The following is a 14,294-nucleotide window of genomic DNA, read 5'->3' on the forward strand; positions in this document are numbered from 1 at the left end:
TTTTCCAGTGTTCATAGGATGGGTGGATTTAAATCTCATGGCAGTACAGTAGTTTTTAAACCTTGAATGACCACAGACTGGACTAGGACTGCTGCTTGTTTCAATATTTGATTTGTTTGGAAAATATTTTAATGTCCACCCCAAAACACCTTTACTTAAGTTTAATCTGATGAATACATTACATAAGTACCACATGTACAGTAAATTAGAAAGCTACTTAAACTTTAAACCAGAGATTTTCAACAGGGGGTCCTCAGTTACTGCAGGGGGGGGGGCTCCAAATTATTGTAAATTGTTTGAATTTCTTTTTTTTTCTTCAAAAAATTAAAATGTCTTCACATGAATCCAACATATTATTAGCAAATATAAATCAACTTATTTGTGAAAAAACAACCACTGATGATATGCTTACTATCCACAGATACAGTTCATCCTGAGGATTCACTGTGCTACATGTATGTTTAACATAAAACATGATTTATTAAATAATGCCAACAATACTTATTTTAATAGCTTGGTATTCTATGCAAAAGAAAAAGGGTAGGCCTATATGTAAAGGCTTTAGGCCGCCTTACACATTATTGTAGGCTCAGTTTAATACGCAACTTAATTTTTGTAGTAAGGGGTCCCTGCTCCATCTCTCTTTCAGTTAAGGGGTCCTTGGCTTGAAAAAAGACGTTGAAGACCACTGTTTTAAACTATGTAATGTATATCGTGGTAACTTTAAGCATATATCATGCTCTTAATAAACACGGTCATTTTGCTTTTGGCGCCATCTAGTGACACTATGAAGAATTACCTGAACTATGTGTCACATTGTGTGTTGTTGACAATATAGGGGCGAGCGCCCCTCAAATGGTGAGTTGGAAAGATATCTGCTTGCTCGTCTCTTGTTTTTCAGCGCAACAGTTCACCCACAAACCCAGCTGAGATACCCAGATTCTTTGGGACTCTCATCATAGAGCGTCTCATGTAAGCCAGGGCTATGGCTACCAGGACACTGCGGTCATGTCCTCTGTCGTATTTCTGGGAATCTGGGGGTTAGGGACCTCAGGGGGAGTTAATGTTCTAAAAGTTTTGGGCCAACACAAACTTCATTAATAAAGGACTAGGGCTGTGCATTGTGCCAACTTGATATCTAACTTTGAAGAATAGCCTTTAAACCGGTATTTGCCCTTTTCTTTTTATGATAAAATATTTCAAACAGTGTTAAATAAAAACCTTTGCCCGAATAAAATGTAGCCTACTCTAACCGTTTTCTAATTTCAATCAGCAACTACCTGATCCTGGAGCAAGTAAACAAACCTAAGAATCTAACCAAACATACTGTACCAACCTTCAATAATCAACCAATCATTTACCGACCAACAAATAGTTCTGTGTCTCCAAATAGCCTACATCAGTTAAAAGGACTCTTGGTGGTATTAAATGGGGGTTCTGAGGCGACATGGCAGGTCAAGTAACCATAACATCAATCATCCGATATTTTTTGATTTGATTTGATTTGATTTGATTTGATTTGTATTGATTCGTCATATCTGCATCATTTAGCCAGCTTGAATTTGAAGCTGTTACAATTGTAGTCACAGTCGCAGCATTTAGGTTCAGCTGATCTCACATTCTTGAACGTAGCTTTTAAAGTTGTTACATCAAAAGCGCTTCGGGTTACAGCACGCGGACAGGGAGCCCATGCTTGCGCACGGTGACACAGAGACAGAGCACAATATGGGTGAGTAACAAGAATCTACAAACACAAATCCTATCATGAGACGGCTGCGGTTGGAGGGACACTATATTACATACTTTGGTTGTAACTAATGCATGCAATCCACTTGCACAATTAAAAAAATATAAATAGCTGCTGTATTTGCTGTTTAGTTTTAATATAGTTACTTGATAAATGATGAACAAACATACCTCCGTTTATCTGTGTTAGCTTCATAATATGGTCTGACCTCTCAAACTTCTATGTGCTATTATAAAATACGTAAAGGCAGGTACTCTTGCTTTATAGCTTCATGGGAATAGTAGTCCTCATTCAAGTCGAAGTGATGCGACGACTGCCTTGACACACTACATTACCCAGAAGGCTTGGTGCTCTCATACGTCAACTGCAATCACGGTTGTATCTCCAACATGGCGTCGCTGGGAAGGAGGCGCGGTGTCCCAGTAAGCAGGGAGAGGTCAGTTACTAAACATCTTAGTTATTAAACAAAAATGTTTTAATATGATACATAATTTTGTCGATGTCGCCATTCACCAGACCCCGAACATGCATATCGTTTGAGACTTAGGGTGAAATGCCAACACGACAAGTCGGGATTTTATCCCAGGGTTAGCTAACGTTAGCAGGCTAACGTGCACAACTAGCTAGCTAACGTTAGCAAGGAAATAAACTAACAGCTCATGTGATGTTTTGGTTATTTCACACCAGCCGATCACCGTGGGAAAAGTTGCGTTTAACCGTTCGTTGTGGCGAACGCTGGTGTGATATGCCACGGCTCACATGCTACACAATTCTGGCTGAGTTAACAGTATTGCCCGCTGCTTGTCGACCTGTTTCAAAAGTAAAACGGTCCTCAACTTAGCTGACCAGTCCTCCAACTTTTTACCATGCGAGCGAGTCAGCTAAAACTAGCTAACGTGTTGTCGTTATCTAACCGACGCTCAGCTACATTATGCCCCACTGTGATCCTCCCCAGTACTCCTTTAGCCAATGCTCCGCTGTCTTTAAAAAGTCGAATAAGCTTGGTGTCTATCTCGTTAGGGTTTGTTTGCCATCTTGTCAACATGTACAGGAAGGCCTCAGAGTGGTGTCACTGATCCACACACGTTTGTCATATTTAAAGATATTTTACAAACCACCGGAAATCAGTTTTCAGAAAATAGTAGTTGATTAATCAGCTAAACGTAAACAATGTATTTGTATAAGATAAAAAAATAAATAAATAAAAGTTGTTGGTTACAGATCCACAAATGCTAGGTTTTATGTGTCATTCCATATTTCAAACGGAGATTGTTGTCTGTTGGAGAGAGTATTTTGTTGACAGCACTTAGCTAAGCTCCGAAAACGTGATGACCATTTGGTGATTGTGACATTTCATGAATTGATGTAAAACAATATGGAGCAATATTACTTACGCAACCCAAGTGTACACATTTGAAATAATTGAACATTTTTTTAGATATCTATAGATGAGGGATCATTTTATAAAGGAAATACAAACCTCAAAAATGAAGTACTTGACGTAATGGAACAGGATTCAAAGTAATCTCAGTGCTATACAAAAAGCTAAGAGACTGAACAGCTCCCTCTACTATGTAATATCAAGGCCAAATGGGAAAGTGAACTTAACATCGAAATTACGACAGAAGACTGGTTCAACGTGTGAAATGCAACACACCACTACAAATTCAATAATATGGAGGGAGTTTTGATGGAACAGAAATGCAAACCATTCTAGACATAAACTATTCACGGGTCCATGACAAATGGGCAGGTTGGTGTAAAAATGGAGGCAAACAAGCCTTAGATATGTCAAGTCTTGATATTCTACTCGTTATCCTTTCTCTCACTGTTCCCTGCTGTTCTTTCTGTTTTTGAAAAGGGGAGTGATGGCGGCGACAGACTGCTACATTGTGCACGAGATCTACAACGGGGAGAATGCGCAGGACCAGTTTGAGTACGAGCTGGAGCAGGCGCTGGAGGCCCAGTATAAATACATTGTCATTGAGCCCACCCGCATCGGAGATGAAACGGCCCGTTGGATTACCGTGGGCAACTGCCTGCACAAGACGGCCGTGTTGTCAGGTGCTGCTTGCCTCCTGACGCCACTTTCACTGCCTGTTGAATACTCGCGCTATGTGGCGTTGCCCGCTGGCGCCCTCAGTGTGGCCTGCTCTGCCCTTTATGGGATTTCATGGCAATTTGATCCCTGCTGCAAGTACCAGGTGGAATACGACAGCCAAAAACTCTCGCGGCTGCCCCTGCATACACTCACCTCCTCGACGCCCGTGGTGTTGGTACGCAGAGATGACGTCCACAGAAAGAGACTCCATAATACGATAGCACTGGCTGCCCTGGCGTATTGCGCCAAGAAGATCTACGAACTCTATGCGGTATGAGTGCACTCTGAAGAGGATTTAAGAACCAACAGAAAAAAAGGAAGAAAAAAAAGAAACAGAACCTATCCCCCCCCTCCCCCCCGATGTAAGAAAAGTGGAAGTCACGATCAGGCCCAGCAGTTAGCTCCTCACATGGTGGGTGCTTCCATTTTGAACTATGATCAGAGGGATATAGTTAAACTAGAAGGAATTGTTTTTTCTTTTTCTTTACTTCTGTGTGACAACAACAGCACACTTATCTGTGTAGTACCCTTGCGCCTCCTCCCCTGCACCCTCCACCTGTATCCTTGACACACAAGCAAGTGCCCAAGGGTATGGCAGCAGTTCATCTGGATTGAATTGTATTGCAGTTGAAACGGACCGACATGTGTTGGGTACCGAGCTCTTTCCCCTTTCCCTCGTAATTTTACTGTACCCCTCTCTTGCTGATCATTACATCACCCTTTCATTAAACGTTAGAATATTTCAAACTACCTTTTCAGTATTTTATTTTACCTTTTTCGTTAAATGGATTCTACATGATGTCCAGAAAAGAGAAAATAACTGCAACTTATTTGAGATTGTGTCTTGTTCATGTAGATATTTTTGTCTAAAAGAGTGCAAGAAAGATCTTATGTGACAATGCTATGGCTCAATGTCCTCTTTTGAAACACTACAATAACACCAACTTTACAAAGCCACATTTCACACATGCTTCTAATAATGTATATTACATTGACATCAAGCCATTATAATTGAAATTTAAATATAAACAATGTTTGACACAACAGATACCAATTGCACAGCAAATTATAAATTTATACTTTCTTGTGTATGTTTATCCAATGGTGCTAGTTATGAGTTGCTGTCTAGACCTGCAGTTTTAAACTTTGGGGTCCGAGGAGGAGGAGGAGGTAGAAGTATAGACAAAGTAAAGGATGAGTTGTGATATAACAAGAGACTTTCAACAATTTAATAATAGAGTGGAGTTTAGATATGAATTAGTTGAATACCAAGAGTGACCGTAATCTTGTTAGTCACTGATTTAAAGTACATTTTATTTAAATGTCCATTACAAGCAGACTAAAGATTGTTGACTTTGCCAGCAGGATTTGAGCAAATTAAAACGTGTTCATGAAGAGTTTCCTAAATCATTTTGTGTAAATCCCTCAAAGGTCAATAAAACAATGTAATAAATAAATTGTAAACTTCAAGGTTTGACAGCTGGTGGTGTTTCAGTAAGTAGTGTGATCACATATGCCAATAGACGGCTGTTATTGGTAGCAGTTTATCACGGAAATGTAAAAGTCTTGCCTTCACAATATTTTGTCAATTTCTGACAAAGGAAATCTATAACACGTATTACACTGGTTTCAAAGGACTGGCTGGGTTGCAAAGAGTTCAGTTTTTAATGAAAATAGCTGTTGACATTGATAATTGTCATCCTATTGTCCTTTGGTGTGCTGAAGCTTAAACCAGGGTGCTTTTGTTTTTAAACTCATAGATACCTATAACTTATAGTTTGTTAACTGTACTGTATATGAAAGTACCTTAAACAACAGACGCTGTCAGCTTTAACCTGGAGAAGAATCACTCTGCACCTTTGACACCTGTTACATGCAACCTTGTCTGCTCTTGAAACAGCCTAGTTATTCCAAAATGGTTTCAAAACTGGATTTGATATTAAAGATAAGATAAATCTTGTCTGAGGTTAAAAATAAAGTTATATAGGTTTATTTGGCTGCTTAATGTTATCCTTGGCAAATTATTGGTGTCCGACAGACATCCAAATAGGCACTTGAGTCCAAATGTGCTCGATCAGTCCATAGACATATACATAGACGCCTCCTAATTATTATTTGTACATGTCTGTAGATCAGTCAGCTTACTGGCTTACCTAACTTCAACTCCCACAATTCCTTGCGGGGAACACAACCGGTAGCCGTTCATCCATATATGTCAATGGTTCATCCATTCACATTTGTTTTCCCACTATGGCCACGCCAAGACCCGCCCTTCAATAGCTACTATTGGCCAGGCGTCCATGCTTACGCAAGGTAACGTAACCTGTTTTGTACAGGTCCTATCCCCTGACCAATCGGCTATCCTAACCTTAACCACTCGAGGTGAAATGCCTAACCCCAACCAATCAGGCTGCTTCGTAGGGCGGGTCTTGGCGTGGCCATAGTGGGATTCGTAACTTTCTTATATACTGTCTATGGTAATTTTGCAAGAGTGTATGGCTGCAGCCTGGAGCGACTCTAATTTTGCGCCCGGTAGCGCCTTCAGAAAACACATTCCCGAGCCCGGAACTGCAACTCACCCTGCAGCAGCACAGCAACTCAGGTGAGCTCTAACTATACCCGAACATTAGTGTATGAGTGTTTTATTATAATGTGGAAGCTAGCTAACGTTAGCATTAGCATCCCCATCCACATGTAAACGTAAACACGACTTTAGAACATGCCGAGCTCGTTGTGTTTTGTCACTTGTAAGCAGGGTCCAACATTATTAGCACCATCTACTAGCCAAATGCTGGTAAAATATGCAAGTGGCTGGTAGATTTGCTTCACTCACCAGCCAAAAAACAATGGTAATAGATTGAGTGGCTGGTAAAATTTAAACATTCACTAGCCATTTGATTGGTGGACAAAAAAGTTAATTTTGGACCCTGCTTGTAAGTTAGGGTTTTAACATCGAACCTGTTTATATTGTGTGCTCGTGTGAAAGGTGGACGTTATCACCGTTGATAGCAAACGTTTCAAGCAACACATTAGGATTTCAGTCTCAGTAGTTCCAGTTATTTCAAGAAAAGCTCCTTTTACTCATAAATATGCAGAGTAATGGAGCACCAACATACTGTCAGATGATCTAATCCGGGGAATGTGTGGTGTAAGTATGAAGTTCATGTCATGTCAGATGATTGAGTCATTGTGCTCACAATCAGAATATGTACACATGCAAGGAAAGACTTAGAAGAAGAAAATCACCTGTTTAAAGACAAATCAGCATGTATTGAGGATATGGAGAGTATTAAAATGGCTAACTTCTCTGTGTACCTCTGATGTAACTCTGATAGTATTTTATTGTGGAAATAAACAGGCCTAAGTATGACACACAAGGGGACTTATATACGGATATTCCGTCTATTTTACCTTTAAAAGAAAGTCCTGATACTCTGTGTGTGTGTGTGTGTGTGTGTGTGTGTGAGAGTGTGAGAGTGAGAGAGTGAGATAGTACTTGTCACTGTTGCCATGCTGGTTGTGTTGTGCTTTTGGAGACAGGACAAGTGGAAGGGCCTTAACTAAATGCACTGGTCATTAAAACATTGACAATCCCTTTGGCATGGGGGCTTGAGAGCTTACAGAACACACACACATCAAGGTCACACTGTAGCTTGTTTAAAGGCCTTTTTTGTGTTTTTATTAGTATTTTATTCCAATATGAATTGTTTTGTTTATGAACCGACTAGCGCTGCAACAAGGATTTGTATTCATTATTAAATCTACTATCCATTACTTTTTAAATGATCAATCATTTAGCCTATTAACTATAAAACATTATGGGGAATTACTTCAGTCATGTCTTAAAATTGCTGTCTGAAATCCAGCTAATAAAATCCCTAAGTGTCCATCCAAAACTTGACATTTCAATAGCTAAGAGCTGCAAAATGTAGTTGATCATTGATCAACTAATCAATTGAAGAAACATTATGATCATTGATGGAGCGCCTAGGGCTTGATGCCAAAATAAAGTTGGTGTTTTGCATGTTAGCAGTGGTGGTTCATTTGACATCCGACAGAGATATATTGTTATTTAAAATGTTATAAAAAGACCTTTGTTTGGTGTCTTTTACAAGACCAATGGATTTAAAGGAACACGCCGACTTATTGGGACTTTAGCTTATTCACCGTATCCCCCAGAGTTAGAGAAGTCCATACATACCCTTCTCATCTCCGTGCGTGTCATAACTCTGTCTGACGCCCCCGCCGCTAGCCTAGCTTAGCACAGATCCTGGAGGTAACCGGCTCCATCTAGCCTACTGCTCCCAATAAGTGACAAAATAATGCCAACATGTTCCTATTTACATGTTGTGATTTGTATAGTCACAGGGTGTACAAATAACAAGATCACATGAGACACAGCCATCTTCTAACCGTATACAAACTGGGAACTATATTCTCAGAAGGCGAAGCACTGCTACTTCTCGCTACTTGGGTGGAGTGATTTGCTCACAGCAACTGAGAAGCCCCGTGGTGAGGAGCCTATATATAGTCTATGTGAGGAGCAGAGAGTTCGCTCAGAGTTGGGGTAATATCACTCCGCCCAAGTAGCAGAAGTAGCAGTGCTTCGCCTTCTGAGAATATAGTTCCCAGTATGTATACGGTTAGAAGATGACTGTGTCTCATGTGACCTTGTTATTTGTACACCCTGTGACTATACAAATCACAACATGTAAACAGGAACATGTTGGCGTTATTTTGTCACTTATTGGGAGCAGTAGGCTAGATGGAGCCGGTTACCTCCAGGATCTGTGCTAAGCGAGGCTAACGGTGGGGGCGTCAGACAGAGTTTCGACAAGCACAGAGATGAGAAGGGTATGTATGGACTTATCTTACTGGGGGATACGGTGAATAAGCTAAAGTCCCAATAAGTCGGCGTGCTCCTTTTAAATGTTGTAATATTGCAAATCAACTTTGCAGTTGGGATAAACTCTTCCTAAATGTTTTTATCTTGTATCTGCAGCTCATGGAGCGCGTCACGGGAGGTGGAGTGCTTCCGTTTGTTTTAGCAAGTGCAGGGATCTTGCTGCTTTATCGGATAATTGTACGCCTCAGACCAGGAGCTGCTCTGCAGGATGCTGTGGTGGTCATCACAGGGGCCAGCTCTGGACTGGGGAAAGGTCAGCCTCCTGATAATTTCTTCTTCTCTTCAGTTTACATGTAGATGCTTTCTGCAAACTAAGTAATATTGGTATGCGGCAGTTAATTTCCATTGGGTAGTAGGGGTGGGAATCACCAGAGGCCTCACGATAGATATCATCACGATACTTATGTCACGATACGATATTATTGTGATTTTAAACATATTGCAATATTCTGCGATATATTGCAATGTATTACCTTTTTTCCAACTTCAAATTTTTCACAATTTCAAATGATGTCCCCAAAGGAACATTTTGTCAACATCTGTTTTATCTAAAAAAGATACATTTCTCTGTTTGTTCATCTCACTTCAATTTTATTGCTGCAAAATGGGAGTGTCAAGCAGACGGACTGACCAACACATATATCATAAAAGATCGATACTTGGCGTCTGTGTATCGATACAGTATTGCCACGAAAAATATTGCGATACTATGCTGTATCGATTTTTTCCTCCACCCCTATTGGGTAGTAGTGAGATATTGTACAGTAATGTGTGTCATTGTCATGGTGCGTGTGCTAACATGCCCTGGTATGATATTCACCATAAACAAGAGGTGTGTTTTTTGTGTTGCAGAGTGTGCTCAGGTCTTTCACGCAGCAGGCGCACGGCTCGTGCTGTGTGGACGAGATGCAGCCCGCCTGCAGCAGGTGGTCCAGGAGCTTACAGCAAGTTTAACAGGCTCAGGGCGGCAGGTGTGTACACGCACACTTACACATAGTCAGACAACCAAAGACTAAATGGCATCAGGCTCTGAGGCCATTAAGTTCAGAAAATGTTTAAATATGTTTTAATGTATGCACCAAACCAAAGCACATTCCTAGTAAGTGCTAATTACCTGGCAATACATCTTTTTTTTTCTGAAGCTGAAAAGAAACTGGGATGGCTGTGGTTTAGATGTAGAGGGATCGGCCCTCAACCACAAGATTGGTGGTTCGATCCCAGGCTCCCCAGGCCACATGTCAAAGTGTCCTTGAGCAAGACACTGAACTCCAAGTGGCTCCCCGGATGCTGTATGTGGCTGTCCACTGCTCCTAATGCTTAGGATGGGTTAAATGCAGAGATTGAATTTCACTATAATGTACTGTACGATTGTATGTAATGACGGGAAAAAAACGTTCTTTCTTTCTTTTCTTAAAATGAGGGCAACCTTTTTTTTTTACAAGTCTGCATTATCAATATCTCTATTATCACTCCGTCTTTTCCAAGAACCCGCCACTACTCTGCATGAGAAGAGAAACCGTTTTTCTTAACTCTGCGTATCAGCCAATATTTAAGCTCGAAGTATTGTATAATGATTTGAAACAGCTTGAATGCTGGTGCAGACTGATGACAGCTGTTCTGTTCTGTTCTGTTTAACCACTAGACTTACACTCCCAGCACCGTTATCTTCGATCTGGCTGATACAGACACGGTGGACAGAGCTGCAGAGGAGATCCTGAAATGTTACGGACAAGTGGATGTCCTGATTAATAATGCTGGAATCAGTTACCGCGGCAACATACTGGATACACACCTTTCAGTTCAGCGGGACGTTATGGAAACAAATTACTTTGGGCCCATTGCGCTTACTCAAGGTTTGTGAGCAGTGCTTTTGGTTGATGGATCTGAGTAGTCTTGATGCAGTAAATGAGGTTTAAAAAAGTCAGAAATACACGAGGGAGCCAAACCATAGTGAAGTTATTTAAAGAATCTTGAATTAAAATAAGGAAGGGAAGTGGTTGATGCATAAACGTAACAAAGCTAGATTATCATGGACAATTTCAGATTTCCTAGCAGAGGAAGCACAATATACGTAATGCATTAGTCAGCCTTTTCACTTTCTTGCTTCTTTCTCTCCTTCACAGCGCTCCTGCCCTCCATGGTTCATCAGCGCAGTGGCCACATCGTTGTCATTAGCAGTGTCCAGGGCAAGATAGCCATTCCTTACAGATCAGCTTGTAAGTTGTCTTTACTTGTTTAATTAAAGCAAACAAAATACCCAAGAGGTTTTTCAATCTGTGCGACTGATTGGAAATGAAGCAGGACTCTGGTTTGCACTCACTTTGGTCAGATGCAGCCTCTAAGCACGCGACCCAGGCCTACTTTGACTGCTTACGGGCCGAGATTGAGCGCTACGGGATTCCAGTGACCGTGATCAGTCCAGGGTACATCCGAACCAGCCTGTCGGTCAACGCTGTCACAGGTGACGGCTCCAAGTATGGAGGTGAGGCAGTGAAATGTGACTGTTTACACTAACAATAAGAGAATTTCAATCAGTATGACAAATATGCACTGTAGACATGAAAAGACTTTCAGGTGAGATATAGAAAAAAACCCAAGATGATGTAAAAAGAGACATAAATAGGCTAAAATAAATTAAATTAGATAGAAGATTAAAAAAAAAAAAGCTAACAATGGAATTAAAATAAGACAAGAGAAGGCACACCATCCCAGTAATTTAACCATTTTCTGTATTAGTTGACCTACTGACTCCTCTGTATCATTGACATGTTTCTTGTTTGTGCAACACTGTATTCAGTTTTGGATAAAACCACAGAAATGGGTCAGGACCCCAGGGATGTGGCTCAGGCAGTTCTGAAGGCTGTCCGTCAGAGGAGCAAAGATGTTGTCTTGGCAGGACCTCTGCCCAATCTGGCCATTTACCTCCGCACACTGTGGCCCGCACTCTTCTTCAAACTAATGTCCTCTCGCGCTCAAAAGGAGCAGAAACCAAAAGACGATTGATGACGGCAGCATGTGAGGACCACAAGGCTCACGGGGCACGTTAGAGGCACATGGACCGAAACATGAAAGTGACTACTTGACATGGAGGACAGGAGGTGGGAATAAATGCAGCTCTTCAGTAACACAAAACAAACCAGAAACCCTTTTTGTTGTAACAGGATCTATGGCGAGTGTCTTTTATGTTTTTGACTTACATCTGTGATTGACCAGGTTAGCAAGGTGTGTTGTTCAGCTATTTCAGACATTGACAAGACTCAAAGCTGTGCTGGAAAGACGTGAGCATGTGATGCTGTTTTTCAGATTGACTCGCATGGATTTGGTTAGCAAATAAAATGTTTAAACTGTTATCCGTTTACAGGAGCATTAATGTTTAATTTGTAATTCTGTCAGGTCTGGGAAATATTATTGTCCAGGTAGGAGTACTACTATTATCTCAGTGTCTTCTGGTGTCCCACTCAAGATAATCGCCTTTTAAAAGCATACAGTATACAAGGTAATGACTGAAGAACAGAGATTTAATTTGTAAACATAACACTGACTTGCTGTTCATCTCAACAGTAGAAACAACTCTATGAGAACTTTAGCTACCAAAATGCAGGATTTAATAAGTGTTCTGTATGCTGTTTTGGCAAGAGGATCTACCCACAGCAGTTGCAGAAAGATATAAAAAGAAAGAACACTTTGTCAATAAGCTTGAGTCTTTCCTAGAGATGTGGTATAGCATCGGACATGTTTCTTCGTCAACTGTATAATACGGCACATCACTGTAAATGATTGACAAACAAAGGTGAAGCAGTTGTCAAAGTTTTATCACTTTATTTCTGTTTTGTTTTGATGAGTGAGAATTTAATAATTTAACAGTCGGGGATTCAATATGGGGCCAGCAAGATACCACTTAGCTATCTCTGGAAAAGCTGACCAACCTTAAAGGGAGCGTTCACCCCAAAATAAAAAAAAAATACATATTTGTCCTCTTACCTGTAGTGCAGGTTATTTAAGATAATCCTGAGCAGTTCATGTAGGAACTCTTTTCTTTTACCGAAATAGACCCGCCAATCGTATCACAGTACAGAAGTCCCCTCGCGGTCCAACATTGCTAGCTTGTGGACATTAGTTTTTAGCTAACTAATACTGCTAGCTCACTTGAGCTATAGTTAATGTTACAGCTCAGCCTTTGAGCCATGAGGACGCCATTTATGTTTACATCTCCCGCTGTCACGAGCACAAACCCCATCGTTCATTAGTATGCTTTCGGGGTGAATCGTTCCTTTAAACTGTTGGTATAGTAACCCAAAGGCCACATACCATACTCGTTAAAGTTTGCATTTGATTTAAGTTTGAACTGGTTTTACCACGGTCCACAAAGTAAATAATGAATACAAAATTCAAGCAGTTTTTTTTTTTATAACTATCTTTATACACAGAATAAAAACACCTTTTTACAAACAACTTTGAACAGTTTTTTTTCCTTTTTAGATGCCATCTTAATATTAACTTAAAAAAAAAAACACTTTCTCCTGAAATGTTAATAAATAGTCCAAATAAAAATGTACATGTATGTTACAAAAGCGCAGTGAATACTGGAATTGACATTTGTAATCCTTCAACAAAAAAAAAAAAAAAAAGAAAACGTGCCAGATTCAAAGACGAACCTGATGTTTATTCCTTATTAAGAATCATCTTCATTGTATCTAGTGTGAGAAGATGAAGCCTTTTGACAAATTAATAAACATTACACGAGCTTTTACAATGTAGTCAAAGCCCTCAAGGTGCTTGAAGGAGACAAACATTTTAATTCCCATTTGTGGAATGACAAGAGCTCCCCTACAATTTACACTCAGAATGTTCACAATACTGCATATTGGTGATGCTGGTTGAGTGGGCTGATGTGAAGGGATGGTGAACATGTTTAGAAGCCAATCATGTTAGCCATAGTGTTTTGTTAGCATCCGGTATCAGTAGGAGTTAATAAAGCTTGAATGGGGAATTAATGTTTTTGAGCACAACCAATCAAAAGGTTTACTAGTGATTTAAAGAATGACTACATGACTTCAAAAAAACTGAATAAGTGGAGTGGCTTTAGTGTTTGATTTCATTAGATTCTTCTGACTGGTTGCTTTTGTGGAGTTGAAATAGAGTGTAACACTACTGGTACATGGGTACCCATGACATTTTAAATGTCACTTGTCAGTGAAAATGAATACATGGTTGGTCACATTCTTGGTTAAAAGGAACACGCCGACTTATTGGGACTTTAGCTTATTCACCGTAACCCCCTGAATTAGATAAGGCCATACATAACCTTCTCATCTCTGTGCGCGTTGTAGCTCTTTCCGACGGCTCCTTCTCAGAAAAGCGAAGCATTTCTACTCTCTGTCCAGTGCTTCTCAGGTGCAAGCATATCACTCCGCCCAAGTAGCAGTGCTTCGCCTTTCTGAGAATATAGTTCCCAGTTTATATACAGTTAGAAGATGTCTGTGTCTCATGTGATCTTGTTATTTGTACACACTGTGACTATACAAATCACAACATGTAAA

At 40.3% G+C, this 14,294-nt stretch overlaps 2 protein-coding genes across 3 annotated transcripts; both read left to right on the top strand.

Annotated features, from left to right (window-relative positions):
• The first annotated feature begins 1,549 nt into the window (after window positions 1-1,549).
• Window positions 1,550-4,747, top strand: tmem11 (transmembrane protein 11). Of its 2 annotated transcripts, XM_031320774.2 has the most exons (3): window positions 1,559-1,729; window positions 2,015-2,183; window positions 3,609-4,747. In XM_031320774.2, the coding sequence occupies exons 2-3, from the start codon at window positions 2,137-2,139 to the stop codon at window positions 4,123-4,125; spliced, it is 564 nt and encodes a 187-aa protein (XP_031176634.1). In that variant the 5' UTR covers window positions 1,559-1,729; window positions 2,015-2,136; the 3' UTR covers window positions 4,126-4,747. The 2 variants fall into 2 exon arrangements, with proteins under 2 accessions (XP_031176635.1, XP_031176634.1); XM_031320775.2 differs by lacking the exon at window positions 2,015-2,183 and having other exon boundaries at window positions 1,550-1,729.
• Window positions 4,748-6,333: 1,586 nt separating this feature from the next.
• dhrs7b (dehydrogenase/reductase (SDR family) member 7B) lies at window positions 6,334-13,831 on the top strand. The gene is made up of 7 exons (XM_031320898.2): window positions 6,334-6,450; window positions 8,851-9,007; window positions 9,607-9,725; window positions 10,397-10,607; window positions 10,878-10,970; window positions 11,084-11,236; window positions 11,552-13,831. The coding sequence occupies exons 2-7, from the start codon at window positions 8,854-8,856 to the stop codon at window positions 11,755-11,757; spliced, it is 936 nt and encodes a 311-aa protein (XP_031176758.1). The 5' UTR covers window positions 6,334-6,450; window positions 8,851-8,853; the 3' UTR covers window positions 11,758-13,831.
• Window positions 13,832-14,294: the final 463 nt, after the last annotated feature.

The sequence above is a fragment of the Sander lucioperca genome, chromosome 21 (genome assembly GCF_008315115.2).
Source record: "Sander lucioperca isolate FBNREF2018 chromosome 21, SLUC_FBN_1.2, whole genome shotgun sequence".
In the NCBI taxonomy this organism is placed as follows: Eukaryota; Metazoa; Chordata; class Actinopteri; order Perciformes; family Percidae; genus Sander; species Sander lucioperca.